Here is a 27,345-nt window from a genome sequence, read left to right as displayed (position 1 = left end):
ACATGTACACCCGGGGCGGATTCATGTCAATGTATCGCAAAACCAACCAATATATTAATGAAAGGTAATTTGCCTCCAATAAAATAAATTAAAATAAAAAAAAAAAAAAGAAAGTAAAAAAAAAAAATTACTACATCTCATGGTCTCTTTCTGTTGTTGTTCGGTCACTAAGTCGTGTCTGACTCTTTGGGATGCCATGCACTACAACATGTCAGGCTTCCCTGTCCTTCACTGTCTCCCAGAGTTTGCTTAAATTTATGTCCATTGAGTCAGTGATGCTGTCTAACCATCTATCTAACCTCTGTTGCCCTTTTTGCCTTTTGCCTTCAATCTTTCCCAGCATCAGGGTCTTTTCAAATGAATCAGTTCTTCGCATCCAGTGGCCAAAGTATTGGAGCTTCAGCTTCAGCATCAGTCCTTCCAGTGAATATTCAGGGCTGATTTCCTTTAGGATTGACTGGTTTGATCTCCTTGAAGTTCAAGGGACTCTCAAAAGTCTTCTCCAGCACCAAAATTTGAAAGCATCAATTCTTCAGCACTCAGCCTTCTTTATGGTCCGACACTCACATCCATACATGACTACTGGAAAAACCATAGTTTCGACTATATAAACCTTTGTCAGCAAAGTAATGTCTGTGCTTTTTAAGGCTCTGTCTAGGTTTGTCATAGCTTTCCTTTCAAGGAGCAAGTGTCTTTTAATTTCATGGTTTCAGTCACTGTCTGCAGTGATTTTGAAACCCATGAAAAGAAAATCTGTCACTGCTTCCACTTTTTCCCCTTCTATTTGCCATGAAGTGACGGGACTGGACACCATATCTAAATTTTTTGAATGTTGAGTTTTAAGCCAGCTTTTCCACTCTCCTCTTTCACCCTCATCAGGAGTCTCTTTAGTTCCTCTTCACTTTCTACCATTAGAGTAGTAACATTTGCATATCTAAGGTTGTTGATATTTCTCCTGGCAATCTTGATTCCAGCTTGTGATTCATCCAGCCTGGCATGTCACATGATGCACTCTGCATGAGTACATAAATAAACAGAGTGACAATATACAGCCTTGTCTTACTCCATTCCCAATTTGGAACCAGTCTGTTGTTCCATGTAAGGTTCTAACTGTTGCTTCTGAACTCGCATACAGGTTTCTCAAGACACAGGTAAGGTGGTCTGGTATTCCCATTCTCTAAGAATTTTCCACGGTTTGTTGTGATCCCTGGTGGCTCAGACGATAAAAAATCTGCCTGCAATGCGGAGACCTGGGTTTGATCCCTGGGTTGGGAAGATCTCCTGGAGGGCAAGGCAAACCATTTCAGTATTCTTGCCTGGAGAATCCCCATGGACAGAGGAGCCTGGTGGGCTACAGTCCACGGAGTTGTGAAGAGTGGGACACGACTGAGCGACTAAGCACACAGCACATACAGTCAAAGCCTTTCATGTAGTCAATGAAACAGAAGTAGATGTTTTTCTGGAATTACCTTGCTTTCTCTATAATCCAATGAATGTTGGCAATTTGATCTCTGGTTCCTCTGACTTTTCTAAACCCAGCTTGTACATCTGGAAATTCTTGATTCACATAGTCCTGAAGCCTAGCTTGAAGGATTTTGAGTATTACCTTAATAGCATGTGAAATGAGCACAATTGTACAGCAGTTTAAACATCCTCTGGCACATGCCCTGTTTACTCATCACCATTCCCAAGTCTTATTTCTAAAATGTATCTAACACAGTCTTATATAAAAGAGTGTAATAACATTTTAAGTAAATTTGAATTACGTGACATTCAAATGGTCTGATATAGAAATACATGTAGAAGTACTGGGCTTCCCTAGTGGCTTAGATAGGTAAGGAATCTGAGAAGTACTGGTAAACTGATAGATGGATGAACCTTAGAAACATCAGGATAAGTGAAAGAGGTTCCTCATTAAAGACCACTCACATGGAAGTCCAGAAGAGGGGAGTCTACAGTGATAGAAAGTGGATTAATGATTGCCTGCTGCTGCTAAGTCGCTTCAGTCGTGTCCAACTCTGTGCGACCCCACAGACGGCAGCCCACCAGGCTCCCCCGTCCCTGGGATTCTCTAGGCAAGAACACTGGAGTGGGATGCCATTTCCTTTTCCAATGCATGAAAGTGAAAAGTGAAAGTGAAGCCGATCAATCACATCCAACTCTTAGCGACCCCATGGACTGCAGCCTACCAGGCTCCTCTGTCCATGGGATTTTCCAAGCAAGAGTATTGGAGTGGGGTGCCATTGCCTTCTCCTGGTAATGATTGCCTAGGGCTGGGAAATAAAGGGAATGTGCATGTGATAGCTCAAGGATACAGAGTTCTTTCCTGAGTGATGAAAATGTTCTAAAATTGAGTGTGATTATAGCTGTACATACTGTGGATATATTAAAACACATTGAACTGTATATTTTAAATGGGAGGTTTATATGGTGTATGAATTATGTATCAATAAAGTTGTTAAAAAATATAAAACTAAATTAAAAATCCACATATTAAAGTTTCATTTGATGTGCAAAATGTGAAGTAACTTGAATCTACCCCCCCATTAAAGATGTGAGAAGAGCTGCACAACCTCAAAGCCACATGCGTCACCAACCACCTGCACTACCTGCTGCCACACCTGATGCCACTTCAGGTGTTAGAGGCGCATTCTCTGTCAGTATGAGGGCCACTTACATGGTGAACACACTTCCTCTGTCAGGGTTATTTCTGGATTATGTAAATTACATTATGCAAAATTTTCTGGAACAGACTCCTCGGGTGAGTGGGTTTCAAATAATTAGTGATCTCCTTCCTCTTACAGTGATTTTCTGCACCTCTCTTCTCAAACAACATTCCTTCTGAAGCCTCAACTATTTCTTCCTAGTCCTTCTGTCAGCCACAGTATTTCTGGTCAGAGTTTACTCTTTCTCTCAATATCTAGATCTAATAGCATAAACATTTTCCTAAACTGGAAAAGAATGTTGCCATAAATAGGAAAAAAAACTGTCACTGTGATCATTTTTCCATTGAGTTCGGGGAAAAGTAGATTAGGGGAATGTTACAACAGAAAAAAAGTAAGGAAAACGACAAAACACAAATTTGGGAGAAAAAAAAAAATTCAAGAACTGAGTTATCCAAGAAGGGTATCAAAGATGAGAGGGACTTAGGATTCCTAGAGTAGGCATCGCAGGACAGAGGGGAGAACCCCTACTGGAACTGTCAGGATGCCCAAGTTCCACCCTGAGTCCAGGCCTCGGTCTCCACCTGCTCATCTGCAAAAGGAGGGGATGGGCCAGGCGGCCTATCTCTTATTCTAACTTTTATTCTAAACTCAAAGTTCTAGGCTCTCTTACCTTCTTCTTTAAAATGACTCTCTGTGTCTTCGGTGAGACATCCAAAACGAGCTCTGCACAAGTAATGGCTTTGTTGGAAGTCACAGGCCGTCCTGTCCCCTCCTGTAAACTAGAATTGAAAAAACAGTAACAGTCACAATACACACACACCCTCCCCACCCCACACACATGTATTCAAGTATTCATAAGCAGATGCCTAAACCTCCACTATATAGAAAACTTTTTTTTTAATCATGGAAGAAAAAGTCTGACTCCAGCTGCAGAAAGATCAAGGTTGTGTTGTTCTCCTGCATAGTTCAAAGATTCATTTGTCAGAAGATATACATAAAGTGAAATTCTGACGTAAAAGGATGACTATATATTTTTAGATGGAAGAAAACAAAACAAAAACCAATCCAGACAATCCAAAGGTCCAAGAATTGGCTCTACTGTTTGCCAGGAAGATGATCAGCATTACTGCATCCTCACATCTTAGCAAGAAATTAGAAGTTCCTTTAGGATGAAAAGAAAACAAAGGGTTCATAATCACCTCCTCCAATTCTACCTTGCTATGTTTCTCTGGGCTTAAGAATCCTAAGTTTTAAGGAATTGCTACAGCCTTAACTATACTTTAGGGTATTTTAATGAGATTTTATTTAGATTATTCTCCTATTTCCATTAATCCCTATCATCAAAAAGGGACTGAAAATTCAGAGCTAAAAATTAGCTTTCATGATATCAATAGCACAAGTAAATAAAAAAATTGATTTCAACAAAATTAAAAACTTTTATCCTTCCAAAAGACATTACCAAGAAAGTAAAAACACAACCCACAGAATAGAAGATAGTTGCAAATCATGTATCTGATATGGGATCTGCACTCATATTAATAAGGAGCTGTAAAATTCAACAATAAAAAGGCAAAAAAAAAACCACAAAAAACCATCAAATGTAAAAATGGGCCAAGGATTTGAACAGACATTTCCCCAAAGATATACAAATGAGGAATTCCCTGGTAGTCCAGCAGTTAGGACACAGATCTTTCACTGCCATGGCCCAAGTGGCCAGGGTTCAATCCCTAGTGGGGGAACTAAGATGCACAAGCTATGTAGCATGGAAAAAAAAAAGATATACAACTGACCAATAAGCACATGATAAGATCTTCAATATCATTAGCTAGTATAGAAATGCAAATGAAAACCACACTGAGATACCACTACCTGCTGAGTAGAACTGTTACAAGAAAAAAAAAGCGGAAAACAACAAGCACTGCGGAAGATGCAGAAGAAATGAAACCCTTCCACACTGCTGGCAGGAATATGAAATTAATCAGCTGCTGTGGAAAACAGTACAGCAGTTCCTCAAAAGGTAAACAAAGAATTACCATAGAACCCAGCAATTCCACCCCAAGGTATATACACAAAAGAATTAAAACAAATACTTAAATACATGCACAGGCATGTTGACTGCAGCACTGTTCATAATAGCCAAAACGTAGGGACAATACAAATGTCCATCAAAGGAAGAATGGACAAAGAGAATGTGGTAAAGACGTACAATCTAATATTACTCAGCCATAACAGGAATGAAAAAATGACATGCTACAATGTGGGTGAACCTTAAAAACATTATGCTAAGTGAAATAAGCCAGTCACAAAAGGTCAGATATTTTATAATTTACGTGAAATATCTGGAATACGTAGATCCTTTGAGACAAGAACACAGATCTCTGATTTCCAGAGGCTGGAAGAAAAGGTTTACTGGGCAGTAACTACTTAGGGTTTGGAGTGGTGGAACTGTCTTGGAACTAGAGGTGGTAGCTGTACATCATGAATACATTAAATGCCACCAAACTCATCACTTTAACAAATGGTTAATTTTACGGTTTATGAACTTCGCCTCAATTAAAAAAAAAAAATCCTAGTCTCTTTCCTCGTCATTAGTTCTCATCAAAAATGCAAAGAAATAGGATCCACTACATTCCAAAATATAGTTCAACCTCTCAGCATACTAGATTCCCAGAAACTTCTCTTTTTATCTATTCATATCTGCTCAACCTATGACACTCCTAAGTCTCCACTAGGATTCTTCAGTTAAAGAGCTTAGTAACTACGGGAACATAAGGAAGTACAGAGAAAAACATGCCCAGCAACCAGATTAAGGACTGGTTTTTCAGGCACTAAAACCTTATCAAAGCAAACATGCACATTCATATCATTATTAGTGAAATCTGGGGTCTAAGCAGATGAGAGAGATGCTGCACAGACTCAGACATTTTCTTGGGGGCCTCAGGCACATGTAAAAATATTTCATAAGCAAAACTATTCAGGACATTTTAGAAATAAATACGACTCTAAATGTACTGTTCACCAGGTGACTTACATTTGGAATGCTAAAGATTCGGCTATTTCCCCAGTTTCTTCATGGATCAACTTTAAAATTGGCCCTGTGATCAGCACAGAAACAACCGTATTTATGTGTTGGTGGAATGACTACTCTTGAAAGCCTAGTATTCTGAATCTCTATGTACCTATCCATGTACCAATCTAACAGAATTAGAACAAGCTGACTACTCCTTGCTTGATTTTTTTTTTTCCTAAATACAACTAACTAATCAGACAAACAATGAAGATCATAAGATCATAATTCTGAGGCAACTGTAACCACTGTCAAGTTAAACTCCTCTGCTTGCCTTTAGGTGACTCTTAAGAAGACCCTGAAGTGTCTGCTTAATCAGTGTTCTCAATGGGAGAGGAGGGTCAGAATTTGATTTGAGCAATTAGTCAGTTTCAAATAAGGAAAGAGGTACAACAAATAAAAAAATAGCAGCAAGAAGTTTAGAAAATGCGTAAGAAATATCACCATAAAGCAAGAGAAATTGAAGCTATTACAATAACAATGCCCAAAGAGAGTTGTTAAATACCAGAATGGATTATTGGGAAGCTCTTTAAAAAGAGAAGAGTCTTGCCTCTTTGGATAAATTTTACTCTAGCCAGAAGACAAGGGCTTAGACAAAAGAGCTCTCAAGATAAAGTCTGAGCCTAGGATTTGGTAAAGAATGGAAGAATCTTCCTTCATCCCTCAGCCTTCTGAGAACTGCTTAAAATTTAAAACCAGTTAATAATTAGAGCTTTCTGCTTTACAAGAACAGTAATTTAACCCAGACTTACCCAGAGAATGTGTATGTAGCAGCAATGTAAATGAAATTTTCATAATAAAGCTGCTGGTTATCCTGGAAATCATTCATGTTGCAGCTGATCTCGGAGGAACCTGCCCCTTTAACTGTCAGAGTGATAAAAGGTGGCAGGGTGGGTTCATCCCAGGCATAATCCAAGGAAGTCATGGGCTTCACTTCTGTGCGGAGCCTGGGCTCGGCGACGCCGTGCTGAGTGAAGACAACTGGGACCTACAGGAATGGCAGAGAATAAGGAGAACCTTCGCTCAGAGGGGTGATGCTGGAAAACGATTCAGTGCCTCTTAGGGTCCAAATCTTTCCCAAATGAATGCTATACGGGGTACAAAGCCACCAAGTAAGGCTCAACAGCTGGCCTCTTCAAATGCCTTTCTGATCATCTTCAAAATTGCAAAAAGCCCACCAGTTACAGGACATGGGCCACAGGCTGTTGGGTGAAAGGTTTTGAGAAGCTTTGCCGCACCAAACACCTAGAGAAAGCAACGCTGTTCTTTCAACGGCATTCTCACCCCACCATGCCCAGGATACACTACGAACAAAGAAAGGAACAAAAATCTTGGAATTCAGATATGGAAAGGTACAAATTATAAGACATAAGGCACAATTTAAAATAGAATCTAACAACCTCCATCTTGGCTGCACTTGGAAGATTCAGAAAGGAGCTCACTGTTACTAAGCAACAGTAGAACTGCCCATTCTACTGGGCATTTGTCAATCTGATTCTGATTTCTCTGTTTATATGGAATGTCTGCAGAGGGCCCCATGCTAACCAAATCATCTGGTCAAAGTAACTTTTGGGAGCTGAGAAGTCATTTCTGGACAAGGCTGCCCAGCAATCAAAATGACCAGCAGAAACCACCTCCCAATGATAAGGATTTCTGAGACTCCTGTGCAGCTTCTTTCAAACCCAAGTTTACAATATTTTTTTATCATTATTTTAAGCGCAGTATATACTCCACTTTCCCACATATGAAAGAGCCAAACTGGGTCTCAACTTCCCTTGATACCTTAGAAAAGTTGTCAATTCGGAAAGGAGGGGGTAACTGATCTGTATCACTGAAGGAGATCCTGTAGGTAGCTCCTCGGAGAGTAATTTCCACACGCAGGAAGAAGCATTTTCCCATAGTATCTCTGCAGCAAAAGGAAATCATGGAGGCTGCATAAAATGTAGGGAACAAGTTCCCAACTCACTTTCTTCTCATACTTCTCACAATTGCCACTGTGTGTTTTTTGACCGCATTTAAAAAGTAGAAATTGACAGTACAATCACACAGTAAAAAAGAAATCATTCAAGCAACTTTGAACAGCATGCCATAACTATATGGTATCTACAAATTTTACTTTGGGTTTGTTTTGGGTCATAGTGTCAGTGCAACAATTGAGTAAATATTGGTTGAACTACATAAAATTGTTGATACTAGACTACTTTTGACCTAGAAAAGAGGAATTTCATATGGTCCAAACTAATACGCTGATGTTATTGATGAACAGGGTTCACACTGTACGATAAGGGAAGATGAGGAAGAATCCTGTGGAATGGAGGTACAGATGTAATCATAATATGTGTGTGTGTGTGTGTGTGTTTAAATATAAACAAACCACTCTAGAGAATGGAAAGCTCTTCTCTATGGAAGACTATCAGTTAATAAATGTAGAAGACATGTAAGAACCAGAAATCACCATTCTGCAATACCTAATGTAATAGAAGACTCTTGAGAGTCCCTTGGACTGCAAGGAGATCCAACCAGTCCATTCTAAAGGAGATCAGTCCTGGGTGTTCATTGGAAGGACTGATGCTAAAGCTGAAACTCCAATACTTTGGCCACCTCATGCGACGAGTTGACTCACTGGAAAAGACTCAGATGCTGGGAGGGATTGGGGGCGGGAGGAGAAGGGGATGACAGAGAATGAGATGGCTGGATGGCATCACCAACTCGATGGACATGAATTTGCGTGAACTCCGGGAGTTGGTGATGGACAGGGAGGCCTGGAGTGCTGTGATTCATGGGGTTGCAAAGAGTCGGACACAACTGAGTGACTGAACTGAACTGAATTTAATAACTAATTACATAAAAAATGTAATAAAAACTAATGAAATAACTGATTCAGCTGAGAACCACCAAATCACTGACTAAAAGGTTTTGTGAAAAGTGAACATATAAAAAGGTTCAAATTATCCCTACCGTGAACTAGTGTCATTTACAAAGAAAAGGTAACTTTACAATAGAGAGACCTGGTGGACAGCGCCTAAACCAAATGATGATCGAATTTAACAACATCAATAAAGAAACCAACAGACATCACAGGCTTCCTGACACAATGCAATGGGAAACATACACCACTGCAGAAGTAACGTTCTTACCAAAAATGTCAGGCCCAAACTTAAACATAGAAAACCATCAGAAAAGTCCAGAAAACAAAACATTCTATATGAAACTGACTTGGACTCCAAAAACGTCAATGTTTAATAAAGACGAAAAAGGAAAACTGAGACAATGACCATTTTAGATTAAAGCAGATGAGAGACACCAGCCAAATAAAATGCATGATCCTTCACTGGACCCCAGATCTGGGGAGAAGGGTTACTGTGAAGAAGATTTTAAAGGACATTTTATACATTTAAAAACATATTAAATTTCTTCAGTGTGCAACGATAGGTGACAAATTTTTTATGTCTGAAGTATTATGATGACTTCATTTTACTTTCAAATGGTTTAGGAAAAAACTATGTGTGTGAGTACACGTGGAGAGAAAACAAGAACAGAGCAAATGCTGGAAAGTAGGAAATGGAGGCAAAGAAGGGTTGTGACTGTACTACTCCTACAAGTTCTCTGTGGGTTTAAATTGTTTCAAAATGAAAACTTGAGGAAAGTAAAGGAAACATCTGGCCCAGGTCCCTGCTCAGTAGTTAGGGCCACACACTGAAACTATTTCAAAAGGATTAACAAAGGTATCATCCACCCCCACCCTCTACACCTTTCTTTTCTTTCTTTTCTTCTTCTTTTAAGTAATCATGAGTAACTTTTCGGTTTAATTCTGAATTGGCTTCATATCATACAACAGACCTGGGCTGCCTCGACCAAAGCAGCGTATAAATCAATAGTGGTTTTAGCTGCTAATTCCTCACCTTGCCTGCACCCACCCCAACCTTGTGGGGAACATATGACACTATGAGACAGGAGTTCTGGTTGAAGTCAGGATGAGGGCACTGAGGCCCTGTCCACTTCACTCACTTGGCCTATAAAGTCACCTCCTTAGACCCCTATGAATTCTAGGAACACAGCTTGAAAACCACTATACCAGATGCAATTAACACTAATAAGGACCAGGACAAAAGATAAGTAAGAAAGGCACATCATCAACAAAAACAAAATCAAAGAAAAACTTCAGATAATGCATTTTTTTAAAGTCAAGTATAAATATTATTTTGAATAATCTATTAATAAATTAGCCATTTTTCTGTTTCCTTACAGGAGTGTTCTCCAAAGAGAACTCATCATAAGGTATAAATAATTAAATTTTGCTTCTAAATGTGTTGAATTAGCACTGATTTCAGTCTCTTTGGCTTCAAAAGCATTTGATGAAAAACATTAAAGAAGACAGAAACAAACAGAAAGAAATCCCATGTTCATGGATTTAGAAGACTTAATATTGTCAAGATGCCAATGCTACACAAAGTGGATCTAGAGATTTAATACAATGCTCATCAAAATCCCAACTGTTTTTTTTCCTCCAGAAATAGAAAAATGTATCCTAAAATTCAGATGGAATCTCTAGGGACTCCATGTAGCCAAAATAATCTTGAAAAAGAACAAAGATGGAGGTCTCACACTTCCTAACTTCAAAACCCAGAAATAAACCCTCACATATAGGGTAAAATAATTCTTGACAAGGGTGTAGAGACCATTCTATAGGGAAGAGAAAGTTTTTTCAAGAAATAGTATTGGGAAAACTGAATATCCACAAACAGAACAGAGTTGGACTCTTGCTGTTCAGTCACGAAGTTGTGTCTCTTTGCGACCACATGAACAGTAGCACGCCAGGCTTCTCTGTCCTTCACTATCTCTCTGAGTTTGCTCAGACTCATATCAATTGAGTCAGTGATGCCATCCAACAAGGTGATCCTTCGTCACTCCCTTCTTCTCTTGCCCTCAATTTTTCCCAGCATCAGGGTCTTTTCCAATGAATCAGCTCTTCGCATCTGGTGGCCAAAGTATTCGAACTTCAGCTTCAGCAACAGTCCTTCCAATGAGTATTCAGGGTTGATTTCCTTTAGGACCGACTGGTTTGATCTCCTTGCAGTCCAAGGGACTCTCAAGAGTCTCCTCTAGCACCACAGTTTGAAAGCATCAGCTCTTCAGCACTCAACTTTCTTTATGGGCTAACTCTCATATCCATACATGACTACTGGAAAAATCATAGCTTTGACTATATGGACCTTTGCTGGCAAACTGATGTCTCTATTGGATTCTTAACCTTATATGAATACAAACGGATCAAAGACCTATATAGAAAAGCTAAAACTATAAAATTCTCAGAAGAAAACGGGAAAAACTTAAAGACACTGGATTTGGCAATGATCTTGCATACAACTCAAAAAGCACAGGAAACTGAAGTTAAAATAGGCAATCTGGACTATATAAAAATCAAAAACTATACATGAAAGAATACAATCAACAGAGTAAAAATGCAACATATGAATGGGAGAGAATATATGTAAATTATATATCTCATATATCAGACTCTAGGATCGCAGAGAGTTGGACACTTAGAATGCATGCATGTGTATATCTCATAAGGGGTTAGTATCCAGAATATATAAAGGATTCCTACAACTCAACAACAACAAAAATCCAACTCAAAAACAGGCAAAGGACTTGAACAGACATGTCAAAAAAGATGTACAAATGGCTTACAAGCACATGAAAAGAAGTTCAGCATCACTAATCATTAAGGAAATGAGATTCAAAACCATGAGATACCATCTCACACCCATGAGTATGGCTACTATCAAAAAAGAAAAAATAACAAGCGTTGGTACAGATGTGGAGAAACTGAACCCTTGTGTGCTCTTTGCAAGAATGTAAAATGGTGAAATATAAATGGTGAATGTAAAATGACCCCACTGTATAGCACAGTGAACCATATTCAGTATCCTGTGATAAACCACAATGAAAAGGAATATGAAAAGGAATATATATATATCATGTTTATATAATTGAATCACTGTGCAGTATAGCAGAAATTGACACCACATTGTAAATCAGCTACACTTGAATAAATTAAAAAGAAGAAAGAATGAAATAGAATTTCACTGCACTAGACAGAAATAAAATGTAATAAACTAAATGTTGCCACAAAAAAAAAAAAAAGGAGTTCTGACACATGTTACAATGTCAATGACATTGAGGACATTATGCTAAGTGAAATAAGCCAGTCACAAAAAGACCAATATTGTATGATTTCACTTATCTAAGTTACCTAGAGTAGTCAAATTCATAGAGAAAGGAGAACAGAGGTTGCCAGGGGTTAAGAAAGGGAAAATGAGGAGTTCTTGTTTAATGGGTACAGAGTTTCTGTTTTGCAAAATGAAAAGAGTTTAGGAGATTGCACAACATGAATGTACCTAACACCAGTAAAGCTAAAAATGGCTAAGATGGTAAATTTTACTTTATGTGCCTGAGGCACATGAAATAATGTCTGGGTCTTTATATTATGTTATCTTTCTCATATGGTATGTACATTTTACCACAATTTTTTTAAAGTTTGAGTTCAGTTCAGTTCAGTCGCTCAGTCATGTCCAACCCTTTGCGACCCCATGAATCGCAGCATGCCAGGCCTCCCTGTCCATCACCAACTCCCGGAGTTCACTCAAACTCATGTCCATTGAGCTGGTGATGCCATCCAGCCATCTCTTCCTCTGTCGTCCCCTTCTCCTCCTGCCCCCAATCCCTCCCAGCATCTGAGTCTTTTCCAGTGAGTCAACTCGTCGCATGAGGTGGCCAAAGTATTGGAGTTTCAGCTTTAGCATCAGTCCTTCCAATGAACACCCAGGACTGATCTCCTTTAGAATGAATTGGTTTAACACATTTTTTAAAAAAAAGGCATTGGATGAAAGAAAAGAGTCATCTTGTGCTGACCCTGGCTTTTGTTGATTTTTCTTAATAAGAATCTAAGGGTCACTGGATTGGGCAAAGAAGACTGGGGGATTTATTGGAATGGCATCTAATGAGAGAAGAGCTTGTACAGTGTGCAAGAATAGACAAAAACATCATCAAAGTTGCCATCTGAATGCTGACAGGAGTTGTGGGCGACCATGAGCTCAGTGCTACTCCCTGGACATGTGACCTCAGACAACAGCAACTAACTGCACATGGTCAAAACTGTCAACACCGCCTTTCCATCAAAAGGTTCATTCCCATCTGCCTAGTCTCTGCAGTTTTAAGACCTTTGAGTCAGCAACATATGTGCCCATTTCATCAAGAGTAGTCTTCCTAAAAGTAACTACTTGCTACTTACAGCTTTATAAATATTTGAAATTTATATGGTATTTACAGCTTACTATTTATATTGCCGTACCTCAAACAAGACTACTTTTTAACTAAATATAGTCTCCGCACTCACCTCATGTTGATATGGAAGGAATTATTCTTGTTGACTTCGAAGCCTCCAGACCAAATACAATTGGGAACATCCATCAGTCTGACACATAACAGTTGATCATAGTCATTCCGAGGCCAATGGAACACCACACTGGAACCAGGAAGCGTGGAAATGTAACCTTCAGGATTGGCTGTTCCCTAAAACACGGTATCACTGGCTTTAGTCAAAAGTCAAGTCAAGATGTAAATGTTTACTGAGAATCTGTCTACCCTGAGCCTTGCCCTCCATCAGGAGCTGTTTAGGGCACCAAAGGCACAAAATGGTTCAGTTCAGTTGCTCAGTCGTGTCCAACTCTTTGCAAACCCATGGATTGCAGCACACCAGGCCTCCCTGTCCATCACCAACTCCCGGAGTTCACTCAAGCTTATGTCCATTGAGTCGGTGATGCCATCCAACCATCTCATCCTCTGTCGTCCCCTTCTCCTCCTGCCCCCAATCTTTCCCACCATCAGGGTCTTTTCAAATGAGTCAGTTCTTTGCATCAGGTGGCCAAAGTATTAGAGTTTCAACTTTAATATCAGTCCTTCCAATGAATACTCAGGACTGATCTCCTTTAGGATGGACTGGTAGAATCTCCTTGCAGTCCAAGGGACTTTCAAAAGTCTTCTCCAATACCACAGTTCAAAAGCATCAATTCTTCTGCACTCAGCTTTATTTACAGTCCAACTCTCACATCCATACCTGACTACTGGAAAAACCATAGCCTTGACTGGATGGACCTTTGTTGGCAAAGTAATGTCTCTGCTTTTCAATATGCTGTCTAGGTTGCAACCCACTCCAGTACTCTTGCCTGGAGAATCCCATGGACAGAGGAGCCTGGTAGGCTAAAGTCCACGGGGTCGCAAAGAGTCGGGACACGACTGAGCGACTTCACTTTCACTTTCTAGGTTGGTCATAACTTTCCTTCCAAGGAGTAAGCGTCTTTTAATTTCATGGCTGCAATCACCATCTACAGTGATTTTGGAGTCCCAAAAACTAAAGTCAGCCACTGTTTCCACTGTTTCCCCATCTATTAGCCATGAAGTGATGGGACCAGATGCCATGATCTTAGTTTTCTGAATGTTGAGCTTCAAGCCAACTTTTCACCCTCTTCTTTCACTTTCATCAAGAGGCTCTTTAGTTCTTCTTTACTTTCTGCCATAAGGGTGGTGTCATCTGCATATCTGAGGTTATTGATATTTCTCCCTGCAATCCTGATTCCAGCTTGTGTTTCATCTATCCCAGCATTTCTCATGGTGTACTCTGCATCGAAGTTAAATAAGCAGGGTGACAATATATAGCCTTGATGTACTCCTTTTCCTATTTGGAACCAGTCTGTTGTTTCATGTTCAGTTCTAACTGTTGCTTCCTGACCTGCATATAGATTTCTTAAGAGGCAGGTCAGGTGGTCTGGTATTCCCATCTCTTGAATAATTTTCCACAGTTTAATGTGGTCCACACAGTCAAAGGCTTTGGCATAGTCAATAAAGTAGAAATAGATGTTTTTCTGGAACTCTCTTGCTTTTTCAATGATCCAGGGGATGACGGCAATTTGATCTCTGGTTCCTTTGCCTTTTCTAAAACCAGATTGAACATCTAGAAGTTCACGGTTCACGTATTGTTGAAGCCTGGCTTGAAGAATTTTGAGCATGACTTTACTAGCGTGTGAGATGAGTGTAATTGTGAGGTAGTTTGAGCATTCTTTGGCATTTCCTTTCTTTGGGATTGGAATGAAAACCGACCTTTTCCAGTCCCATGGCCACTGCTGAGCTTTCCAAATTTGCTGGCATATTGAGTGCAACACTTTCACAGCATCATCTTTTAGGATTTGAAATAGCTCAACTGGGATTCCATCACCTCCACTAGCTTTGTTCGCAGTAATGCTTCCTAAGGCCCACTTGACTTCACATTCCAGGTTGTCTGGCTCCAGGTGAGTGATCAAACCATCGTGATTATCTGGGTCGTGAAAATCTTTTTTGAATAGTTCTTCTTTGTATTCTTGCCACCTCTTCTTAATATCTTCTGCTTCTGTTAGGTCCATACCATTTCTGTCCTTTATTGAGCCCATCTTTCTATGAAATGTTCCCTTGGTGTCTCTAATTTTCTTCAAAAGATCGCTAGTCTTTTCCATTCTATTGTTTTCCTCTGTTTCTTTGTACTGATCACTGAGAAAGGCTGTCTTATCTCTCCTTGCTATTCTCTGGAACTCTCCATTCAAAAGGGTATATCTTTCCTTTTCTCCTTTGCTTTGTGCTTCTCTTCTTTTCACAGTTATCTGTAAGGCCTCCTCAGAGAGCTATTTTGATATTTTGCATTTCTTTTTTTGGGGATGGTCTTGATCACTGCCTCCTGTACAATGTCAGGAACCTCCATCCATAGTTCATCAGGCACTCTGTCTATCAGATCTAGTCCCTTAAATCTATTTCCCACTTCCACTGTATAATCATAAGGGACTTGATTTAGGTCATACATCAATGGTCTAGTGGTTTTCCCTACTTTCTTCAATTTAAGTCTGAATTTAGCAACAAGGAGTTCATGATCTGAGCCACTGTCAGCTCCTGGTCTTGTTTTTGCTGACTGTATAGAGCTTCTGCATCTTTGGTTGCGAAGAATACAATCAATCTGATTTTGGTGTTGTCCATCTTGTGATGTCCATATGTAAAGTCTTCGCTTGTGTTGTTGGAAGAGGGTGTTGCTATGTGCAATTCGTTCTCTTGGCAAAACTCTATGAGCCTTTGCCCTGCTTCATTCTGTACTCCAAGGCCAAATTTGCCTGTTACTCCAGGTGTTTCTTGACTTCCTACTTTTGCATTCCAGTCTCCTATAATGAAAAGGATATCTTTTTTGGGTGTTAGTTCTAAAAGGTCTTGTAGGTCTTCATAGAACCGTTCAACTTCAGCTTCTTCAGCATTACTGGTCGGGGCATAGACTTAGATTACCATGATATTGAATGGTTTGCCTTGGAAGCGAACAGAGATCATTCTGTCTTTTCAGTTCAGTTCAGTCACTCAGTGGTGTCCGACTCTTTGCGACCCCATGAATCACAGCACGCAAGGCCTCCCTGTCCATCACCAACTCCTGGAGTTCACTCAAACTCATGTCCATCGAGTCGGTGATGCCATCCACCCATCTCATCCTCTGTAGTCCCCTTCTCCTCCCGCCCCCAATCCCTCCCAGCATCAGAGTCTTTTCCAATGAGTCAACTCTTCGCATGAGGTGGCCAAAATATTGGGGTTTCAGCTTTAGCATCAGTCCTTCCAATGAATACCCAGGACTGATCTCCTTTAGAATGGACTGGTTAGATCTCCTTGCAGCCCAAGGGACTCTCAAGAGTCTTCTCCAACACCACAGTTTACTCACATCAAAAAACTTAGTGTTGACGGGGAGATAAGTCATTAAAATTAAATGTGACATTCAAATTAAAATGACATTAAAATTCACTGTGCTATTAAATAAGCACTAGTCATTCTTCAAAAGCAAGCTGCTTACCTGTCCCCTGGCAAATTCCCTCTGTGCAAATGCAAGCTTGTGAGATGATTTATTATCTAACAGGTAACGGGGGGCAAAGATGACCATACAGGTGTCAATATATCGGCCTCGGCCTTTCTTGACATCAATACCTATGAATAACAAGAACCAGTTCCATGAATTAATCAGAAGGGAAAAAATTATGGTCTAAAAAAATTAATTAGCCTTCACAATTACTTAGTTTCTCTGAGATAATGATTGTAGCACCCAGACAGGCTGTGAGGTCTCCTTAGAACGAAAACAGCAACTACCTTCAAAGTATTATTCTTTATTCCCATTTAAACCTTAAAAAGTCTCCTTGGCAACATCAATATCCCCATAATTCCCAGCTTCTTCATAAAGTGTGTGCAATTGTAACAGCAACTAAAACAAACAGGTGTTTAGCTTGGTTTCCATGTATGAAGCTGACTACTAAAGACAGTTTATGTGACACATTTCTCCTTACATACAGGACACAAAATTTCCTCCTGGAGAACATGCCCCTATAACAACACAGAAGAGAATCTGCATATTATTTAACTGCATTCTGCAACTGCCCTAAACTCACTTGACGCTTTTAGCATTTTCTGTCCGCCCAAGAATCCAGCTCAAATATAATGCTAAATACTACTGAATTTATTCCTTTATAAAATAAATGTTTTCAGCACCTAACAGGTACTTTGGGGAAAAAAGTCAAGCAAAAAACATACCAAGGAAAGAAAGTCATAGTCAATCAAAAAGAAATCTCAAAACACCAAATTCCAAAGAAAGAAAGAAAAATGAAATAACACCATGTTATCTCAAAAACTGATAAAAACTTTAAAAAATTTGAAATTTGATGGATGAGTTCATTCATTCATTCAGACAATGAATAAAGTAACTATATTCAAGGCCTTGGGTTGAACTCTGGTTATACAATGATAATATTTATGGTAAAAAATAATAAAAATAATAATATTTATTGAACTCTTAGTACACATTACACCCTCTACCAAAGGCTCAACATTCAATTCTTATAACAACTTTGTGAGTTAGATATTTTCATTCCTTCATTTTTGCAGATGAGGAAACTGAGGCAGGGAAAGATAAGTGACTTGTCCTTAGGTGACATAGCCAGTAGGTGGCGTAGCTGGATTAAACCCAGAGAGCCTGCCTCGGAGACATACACAAAGGACCCTACTAAAGGCAAGTATCAAGAGACCATAAAAGGAGAAGTGACCTTAGGATATGACAACTATATGTCCTGGATGTCCCAACATACTTTCAATTATAAACACTCTGATCTCTTAACTCCCTAATTCACTTGTACTAGTGTTTCGGTAATGTAAATCTCAAAAATAGCTGAAAAACTGAGCAAATCACAAAAACAAACTCACTCACTGAAACTCTGTATCTAAGAAATGCTCAGTAATACTGGAATAGTTGGGAAGATCCTCTGGAGAAGGAAATAGCTACCCACTACAGTATTACTGCCTAAAGAATTCCATGGACAGAGGACTTTGGCAGGCAGCAGTGCATGGGGTCACAAAGAGTCAGACACGACTGAGTGACTAACATTTTCAACACTAAAACTCTGTATCTAAGAAACGTTCAGTAATACTGGGATAGGGAGATATACCCCCACCACTTTTCTATGACATACAGAAAAGCATTAATTGTCAGAAATCAACCTTATCATGTAATAGTTCAGTTTAGTCGCTCTGTTGTGTCCTACTCTTTGCGACCTCATGAACAGCAGCATGCCAGGCCTCCCTGTCCATCACCAACTCCAGGAGTTTATCCAAACTCATGCCCATTGAGTCGGTGATGCCATTCAACCATCTCATCCTCTGTCATCTTCTTCTCCTCCTGCCCTCAATCTTTCCCAGCATCAGGGTCTTTTCAAATGAGTCAGTTTTTTGTATCAGGTGGCCAAAATATTGGAGTTTCAGCTTCAACATCAGTCCTTTCAATGAACACCCAGGACTGATCTCCTTTAGGATGGACTGGTTGGATCTCCTTGCAGTCCAAGGGACTCTCAAGAGTCTTCTCCAACACCACAGTTCAAAAGCATCAATTCTTCAGCGATCAGCTTTATTTACAGTCCAACTCTCACATCCATACATGACCACTGGAAAAACCATACCCTTGACTAGACAGACCTTTGTTGGCAAAATAATGTCTCTGCTTTTTAATATGCTGTCTAGGTTGGTCACAACTTTCCTTCCAAGGAGTAAGCGTCTTTTAATTTCATGGTTGCAGTCACCATTTGCAGTGATTTTGGAGCCCCCAAAAATAAAGCCAGCCACTGTTTCCATTGTTTCCCTATCTATTTGCCATGAAGTGATGGGACCGGATGCCTGATCTCAACTAACATACCTATAAAAGGTATATTTGGTATCACAGAAAGAGTCTACATTATCAAGACTCAATTTAAAAAAAATCTTTTGTTTCCCTTTTATCTCAGATTGCCCTGGCAAACCCTTAACAAATGCATAGCTGATAAGATCAAAATATACAAAATCATCCTTACTGGAGGTACATGTTAGGGTTACCTGGTCAGGCCCTGCCTGGCTTTTCCACTTGTGTCTGTGCTTTCAACTTCCCTGACAGGAAGCTAGTTACGTATCCAATTCTTCAAAAATAGTCATATAAGAGATTCCACAAATTCTCTTAATACATGCCAAGATCTCATATAAGATTTCATCGTAGCTCAAACTCTCTCTTCCTTTCTTTAGTGTAACAATGAAATGTGAAACACAGTCTTATCCCTAAAAACATAAGTGACGTGTTGTAATGAATGAACTTAGCATCTAAGTTTGTGTGTGCACTCACTGCATATTTCCACTGGACAGCTCAGTTTGCCTCTCTGCCAGAATTTTGTGTGATTCCTTAGCGCCAGCTGCTTGAAAAGGCACAAGCACCACCATGTTTCCTCCAATTTGTCCCAACTATGGCTTCTGGCCAACCTGCAGGGGTTTGCTTTGGAAATTCTATCAAGGACCAGACACCCCAGCAGAAAGCCAAACTCAGCATGAAGTGGACAGGGATGGAGCGAACAAACATGAGAATTGTGATCCTCAGCTGGAGGATCAGATAAAAGTTTATCTCTTCTATTAAAAGTCGTCATGTCAACTTTAAAGGAGACAGCTTCCATGTCAAGGGAGAATGCATGCAAATTCATGTTAAAAAAAAAAAAAAGTAAACTATACTTGGAAGCAAGTCTTTCACTAATAAACCCTCCAACACTTAAACAAAGCACTGACTCCATGGGAATCAAGGAAAAGAGCTAAGTAATACCATCTCAGTTTTTCCTTCTGTAACATGACTCTCTACATCAGCACTGTCCAAAACAGTAGCCACTCGTACTCACCAAAATAAAAAAAAATAAATAAAATAAAAAATTCAGTTTCTCCATCACACTCACCACATTTCTTAGGAATGTACTCTTAAGTGCTCAGCAGCCATGTGTGGCTAGTGCCTCCACATTGGACAGTACAAGACAGAACATTCCCATTACCACAGAGAGTTCAATGGTTTCCCCATATTCAAGAGCAAACAATGCTTTGAGAGCCCAGAAGTTATATAGGAAAGGAAGGATGCACTGCTAACACTTCATACCTGAGACATAATTAAATCAAGTTTGTCTTACTCTTTTGTGACATCTTTTGAGGCACATAGGCATAGGCACATCTTCCCCTGGTGCTCCCCACCTCCAGAATCTAAGCAAGCTTGTGCGTGTAAAATGTTAAAGCACCAGTCTAGACTAGTTGTGTGTGCTCAGTCGTGACCAACTCTTTGTGACCGCATGGACCATTGCCTGCCAAGCTCCTCTGTCCATGAGATTTCCCAGGGAAGAATACTGGAGTGGGTTGCCATTTCCTTCTCCAGGGGATCTTCCCAACCCAGGGATCAGTCTCCTGCATTGCAGACAGATTCTTTACCACTGAGTCACCTGGGAAGCCCTCTAAGCTAGCTTAGGGATTTCTAATTACCATAACCACCAAGTGCATTTTATATTTTTGCCTCAAATGTGGGCACCTCAGTCATAACCCTAATTCCAACCCAGACTTCCCCTCTATATCTGGACAAGTCACTTAACCTCTCAGCTTCAGTTTCAAGGAGAACAATGCTTCTTACCCTCTTAGGGTTTGCAGGTTTCAATGAACGCGTGGGAAATGCTTGGAGGATGAAAAGCATTCTAAGTGTTCCTATTATTTCCACGAAAAATAAGGATTCAAGCCAATCTGATACTTTCCTGACACAGGTGAGTCTGAAACTAAACAGCCTCAGACCTCAAAGGGGCAGTGTTTAGGTGGCTCCTTGGATCCCTAGGAGAATAGGTCTGTGATGATATCAATCTAGCATTCAGAGAATGGATATCTGACCCAATGGCAAATGAGAAAACCAGCACTTGCAGACAGACCAAAATGTAGGGCCAGCTTATCCCTCGAAGCCTGAAGTCGTTGGCCCATGGTTTAGATTCTCCCCCTCCCCCAAATGTAACCCACCAATGTTATAGATCAGCCCTGGGCGGTTTCCTTGCTGGATGACTCTGAGAGCTCGGACGCCACTACCACCATCCAGGGAGAAGCCCTGACACCAGCCTGGCATGCCTTCAGGGTGAATCCCCCTTCCGATTCTCATCGTGCAGCTGTGGGGCAGAAAAGCAAAGACGTATATAGACATTCATCCGTAAGAAAGTCTTTTCTACCTCTTCTAATCAGGAAGCCTTGCTGTGGCTGTCAGCCAAATTGAGAACTCTAACAGCGACTCTTCCTCATTCTCATGTTATTCCCAAACACAGAGAGGCAATTAATCAGTGGTCAAAACTCAATCTGAGAGGTAGTCACAGTTCAACAACGTGTGACATGTACTGACCTCCACAACCAGACATTTTAGGGGAAAACATTGATTCTGTGAGCATAAGGCATGAGGAAAATGCTACAATATCTGAAAAACAAAGATTCAAAGCAAGCTGATACTTTCCTGACTCCGGTGTTTCAAGGGTTCATGAAATACTCTGAACATACAAGAGAAAAGTATGTACAGAAGATGCAGCCAATGGCACCTTCATTCAAGGGCCGGTGCTATTATAATGGCAAAGCACCGTGCAGTTGGCCAGCATCCTGTCACGGATCCTGGAAACACAATTCCCAGGCGTGTGCTCCAGCTCGGCCACTAACAAGCAGTGTGACTTTGGGCAGGCAACTCTCCCTGGGCCTCGGTTTCCTCCTCTTCCTCAGCTTTCTCCTTTCTTGGCTGTGCTGCCTAATCCACTGGAATGTTGGGAGAATCAAATGAGATCATCTGTGAGGAAAGGCTTTGGAAACTGAATTTGATGGACAAAACAAACTGTGTCTTGAATTTAAAGTCCTGGATCTAAAACTGTCAAAATCCATTCAGGGAAACAGTGAGCCTAGGCCTGTTGACCATGTCAAGCAGCTGTTTTGTGTCTCCTACTGGCCAGCACCCTGGTCAGTCCTCTCCTGACTCCAGCCCAACTTCTAGGTAGATAGATGCAGCTGTAGCCACTGGAGTAGCCCTCCTCTAAGTTTGCAGCATCCTTCTATAGATAATGGGGTATGGCATTTTAGCAGTATCAGATTCACCTACACATTTTTGGATTAAGGCTAAACATCAGAAGACCACTGTAAAAGCAGAATGTCAAATCCAAGAAAAAATAAATAAAGTGAATTAATGCCCTGTGCTTAGTCACTCAGCTGTGTCTGACTCTTTGTGACCCACTGGACTGTAGCCCACCAGGCTCCTCCATGGAATTTCCCAGGCAAGAATACTGGAGTGGGTTGTCATTTCCTTAATGCCCTACCATACATTAAGAAGGACATGTCTGATAATCCTCACAATTGTTGCTTCTTCCTGTGTTTAAACAGGTAATGAGTGCTTTGAGATCTTGAAATGGCATACTTTTTTTCAACAGAAAGAGATGGATTTCAGAATCTAATACAAAATGGCCTGGATTGGATTAATGGGGTGCAGGCTCTCTACCAAAGGGCCAACCTGTCTTCCCTCTGAAGCCAGTTCCTCTGCTTGTGCTGAGTGCTTCCAGGGGAGAGAAACTGCGTAGAAGAGAGCGCATGTGGGTCTCTCACCATCAGCAGTTATGAATAGAACCACTTCAATACATGGAAAATAAAACTGGCTTTCATTATACACCAAAACCAAATGGTTTATTTTCCATATCGAATAACACAGAAATTAGATCCGAAAAAAATCCCATTAAGTCATGGTGCTGTCCCCCTGCCAAGTCAGGATGGTTATCTACAGTCTATTTCTACTTACACGGTTATACTATAGCCTTTGCTAATTTTTCCCTTCCCTGGGAGCTTATTTCCCCTTCCCATAAATAACTGTACTCACAGGTTTGGCTGCTCTTTGTCAGCATAGCAGAATAAGAGAGGGCTCAGGCTCCGGGCCAGCTCGTGTTCCTCGAACTGGCCTGCAGCATCCGTCTTTGCATTGTCCTGTCTGAAGATCAGTGGTAGCCCTTTAGGAAGGAGGGGAAAGGTTTATATCAATCCCACCCAGTGTATCCAAGACAGATGAAAATAATAAAAGGAAAAAATACCATCAAGGGGGAAAAAAGTGATGACTGAATTTATTCAGTGGACTCAGTCGTTGTCCAAAAGGCCAGTCTTGACCATGATTAAAGCACTTCTACAGAGTGGGAAAGGTTCAGCAGCTTACACTGTTGAGGTAATCTGTTTGCATTGGCTCCATTTAGTGCGTGGAGCAAATAAATCTGAATTCCCATGACCGACTCCAAAGGCCGACTGGAGCAGCCTCTGTACATACCAGTTTTGTTAATCAACCAATATGGAGCCGAAATGAAGATCTTCAAAGATCCTTCTGCTCGACACACAATCCGGATGGTGAGGTTCAGCTGCCGCCGGTTGGTGTCATAGAGCCTCATTCTTACCATATAGTTTTGGGTTCCGGGTGGAATGAGCAATTCTTTGCAGAGTGGAAAATTCTCCAGGGACACCCCTAAAGAAAGATAAAACTACTGTCTTTCTGAGTTTCACTTTATAGTTTGTCAAAATAGCCCATAGCCAAACTAAATTGATTCCTCTTGGAAAAGTCAGTAACTACAGTATTCAACTGGCAGAAACCTTATTAGAATGGCCATCTCCCTTTAGCTGGGGTGAGACTAAATATGGTCTAGAAGTCACACTAGAGAGTTAGAACCGTGTAATAATTAGAAAAATGAAAGTTATCAGTCGCAGGTCTAGTTATTCAAGAGTTTACTATACAGAACCTCAGCTGGGTGTCTGAAACCCAATAAACGCCAAGTATAGGGTAAGAGTTAAGGTTTTCTGCAGCTTCACTGCCTGGCTTCAAATTCCCAGTCTGTTCTCACAGCTGTGTGACATGGGACAAGCTATGTCACATCTGTGTCCATCTGCCAAAAGGGGATAACAACAGTATCTACTTCAAGAGCTTCTTATTAAAAGCGATGCTCCCTGTAGACAATGAGAGTGAAGACAAGGCATGCTCAACGAGCACACAGTGATGGAGGGTAGGGGGGCACTTCCATTCTATAGAGGGGCTCAGTAAATACTTGTTGAAGGAACATTTAAATATCAGAGCAAAGACCTATTTTTTTTTAAACAGACAAGTAGGGTTGCAGTATTTTTTCTTTTCGAGATTAAGCTCAAGGATTTACGTATTCAAAAATGTAAGCTTTTCCCTGTGGGACACGCTGCTGAAGTTCAATGAGTTTCAGGTTCCTCAACAGGAAAATGGGGGCCACAGCTGTCTCTCTGCCTGAGACATCCATTGTTGTGAAGATCAAATGAGATGACAGAATAAAATCACAAAACTGTAAAAAAAGGTAAGTATCTACATCCTTATTATTTCAACATGTCTACAGCAGACTTAAAGAAACATTCTTTCTGTCCCAAATCCGGAAGGACCCTCTTGCTACAAGAGCTTCAGATATCACAGTGACTCTCTCTCCCTTCACTTCATGCATCCCTACAACTGAAAATGACTTGATGTATTAACTATTCCAAACTTAATGTCTTCATCAGTAAAATGGGACTCACAACTACTGCTGTAAGGATTACAGGAGAACACGTGTGTCAAAGTATTTGACATACTGCCTGGGGTACTGAGCGTGCTTGGCAAACATTTTCCCCTTTCCTGAAAGAGGAGAGATATATGATTTTGTTCATTCTACAGCTGGTAAAAAGCATGGTTTGAAAAGACAAAATGACTTCCTTTAGTCACATATCAAGTGAGCAACACAAGAAAAAAGGCCATGTTGAGTGCTTGCCTTGAGATCTTTTAGTTTCGTTCAGATTTTTTGTTTCAACGATTTTCTACAAGTTTTGCTTTTTTAACTGCATAAATCCTCTGAGCTGGCGCATTTTTTTCCTTTTGATGTGGATCATTGTTTAAAGTCTTTATTGAATTTGTTACAATATTTTCCTGTTTTATGTTTTGGATTTTTGGCCCAGAAGCACGTGGGATCTTAACTCTTCGACCAGGGATCAAACTCACACCCCCTGCACTGGAACGTGAAGTCTTAACCACTGGACCACCAGGTAAGTCCCTAAGCCAACTTCCTGCAGTATTATATGTGCTACGATTTCTCCAAAATGTATGCCAAAGAGTCATAAGATATCCACTGATACTTTCACAGAAAAATTACAAATAATTATTTAACTAAACCCTTACCCAGTTCAATGTTCTGGGAGGTATCAGCTGTGTGGAGAGCCACCTCTTTGCCAGGTTTCAGTGTCCCATTAATGGGCATTCCTTTAACATAAAAATCAAGTTCACAAGGGAGCAAGTTGCAGATGACCACTGTCGGCAGGAGGTATATGGTATGCCCAGGCTGTCTGAAAATCTGTTTTGCACTGTCAGAAAATATGTTGGAGGGCATGTAATCTGGGTAATTCTCCTTCTTTATGGCCACACAAAACCTGTGATGACAAAATGGTGTAAAAAATCATCAGCTTGAATGAAAAGCTTGAATTTTTTCTCCTTAGATGAGTCTGAGACAGGATAACATTTAAATGGTTCAATAATTTGGTAAGATATTTGCAATTTTCAACCCAAACACATTTACTAAGACATAATTAAACCACAGTAAAACGTATGGATTTTACATGTTCAGTTTGATGAATTCTGACAATTATACACACCCCTATAAGCACCACCCAAAACCAATTACAGAACATTTTTCTCATCCCAGAAAGTCCCCTCATTTCCCTTTCCAATCAATATCCTCCCCCATCATTCAAGCAAACCAGTTTCTGATAGTCATCATTATAAGTTAGCTGTGTCTGTTCTTGAACAGCATAAATGGAATGATACAGGATATATTTACTCTTTGTGTCTGGGTTTTTATTTTCCATTCAGTTTTAACAAGATTCAGCCATGTTATTGTATGTATCCGTATTTGGTTCATATGCCATTTTTTAAAAAACTCATTCTATTGATAACCAACTGGGTTTTATCTCCTGATCAATTTAGTGAGAACGGAAATCCTAACAATCCAATTCATGAACCTGATTGTTTTTCCACTTAGTTAATAGGTTTTCATTAATTTTGTTGCTGTTTAGTCGCTAAATCGTGTATGGCTCTTTTGCGACCCCATGGACTGAGGCCTACCAGGCTCCTCTATCCATGGGATTTTTCAGGCAAGAATACTAGAGTGGGTTGCCATTTCCTTCTAAAAGGGATCTTGCCGACCCAGGGATCAAACCCACATCTCCTGCACTGGCAGGCAGATTCTTTACTATCCCTAAGCAAAGCTTTGTAATTCTTAGGGTAAAAGACTGGTATATCATTCCCTAGACTGATTCCTAAATAATTAAAATTACTGGTGCGACTATAAATGGTGTTTCTTAAAATCACATTTTCCATTTGTTCATGGATAAAATATAAGCATATAATTGATTTCTATAGGTTGATCTGGAATTCTGAAGTCTTGATAAAATTATTAAGTCTCGTGCTTTTTAAAGGGCTTCCCTGGTGGCTCAGATGGTAAAGAATCTGCCTATAATGCAAAAGACCTGGGTTCAATCCCTGGATGGGGAAGATCCCGTAGAGAAGGGAATGGCAACCCACTCCAGTATTCTTGCCTAGAGAATCCAATGGACAGAGGAGCCAGGCGAGCTATATAGTCCATAGGGTCACAAAGAGTCGGACACAACTGAGCAATTAACACACACATGCTTTAAAAAAAAAAATTATCAATTTTTGAATGTTAAGCTTATTATATTACTGGGATAAACTTCACTCCCTGGATTCTATTCGGGAGTATTCTGTTAAGAATTTTTGCATCTCTTCATGGTGGAATACTAGTTTGTAGTTTTCTTGTTTTCTTTTCTTAATAATAACTATATCACTTCTTCTGATTTCTTCCCTAAATGTCTGCAGAATTCACTAGTGAAGTTTTATGGTCCTAAATGTTCTTTGTGTGAAGTCTTTGTATTAGAAATTAAATTTCTTAAACAGATATTGGGTTATTTGAGTTTCCTATTTCTTTGTGTTAGTTTTGGCGATCTGTAGCTTTCAAGACGAAGAAGGCAATGGCAAGCCACTCCAGTACTCTTGCCTGGAAAATCCCATGGATGGAGGAGCCTGGTAGGCTGCAGTCCGTGGGGTCGCTAAGGGTCGGACACGACTGAGCGACTTCATTTTCACTTTTCACTTTCACACATTGGAGAAGGAAA

General features: G+C 40.2%; 1 protein-coding gene across 8 annotated transcripts in view; it reads right to left on the bottom strand.

Annotated features, from left to right (window-relative positions):
- Positions 1-27,345, bottom strand: part of VPS13D (vacuolar protein sorting 13 homolog D) — a 273,340-nt gene that overhangs the window by 130,391 nt on the left and 115,604 nt on the right. For all 8 annotated transcript variants that reach the window (XR_016039627.1, XM_088845450.1, XM_088845451.1 and 5 more), the window contains 9 exons: positions 25,340-25,587; positions 23,453-23,644; positions 23,018-23,144; positions 21,148-21,290; positions 16,640-16,770; positions 13,133-13,308; positions 7,516-7,639; positions 6,486-6,721; positions 3,337-3,445 (listed from right to left, as the gene is read on the bottom strand). Coding sequence is in view for 7 of the 8 variants with exons in the window: in XM_088845450.1 (XP_088701576.1) it covers positions 3,337-3,445; positions 6,486-6,721; positions 7,516-7,639; positions 13,133-13,308; positions 16,640-16,770; positions 21,148-21,290; positions 23,018-23,144; positions 23,453-23,644; positions 25,340-25,587 (1,486 nt within the window). In the remaining variant the exon portion in view is untranslated. The remainder of the gene's footprint in view (positions 1-3,336; positions 3,446-6,485; positions 6,722-7,515; positions 7,640-13,132; positions 13,309-16,639; positions 16,771-21,147; positions 21,291-23,017; positions 23,145-23,452; positions 23,645-25,339; positions 25,588-27,345) is intronic.

Source organism: Moschus berezovskii, chromosome 17 (assembly GCF_049115385.1).
Source record: "Moschus berezovskii isolate FMDL1 chromosome 17, NW_MosBer_1.0, whole genome shotgun sequence".
Taxonomy (NCBI): Eukaryota; Metazoa; Chordata; class Mammalia; order Artiodactyla; family Moschidae; genus Moschus; species Moschus berezovskii.
Note: the sequence above shows the minus strand (reverse complement) of the source record. Positions and strands in the feature narration are given on the sequence as shown.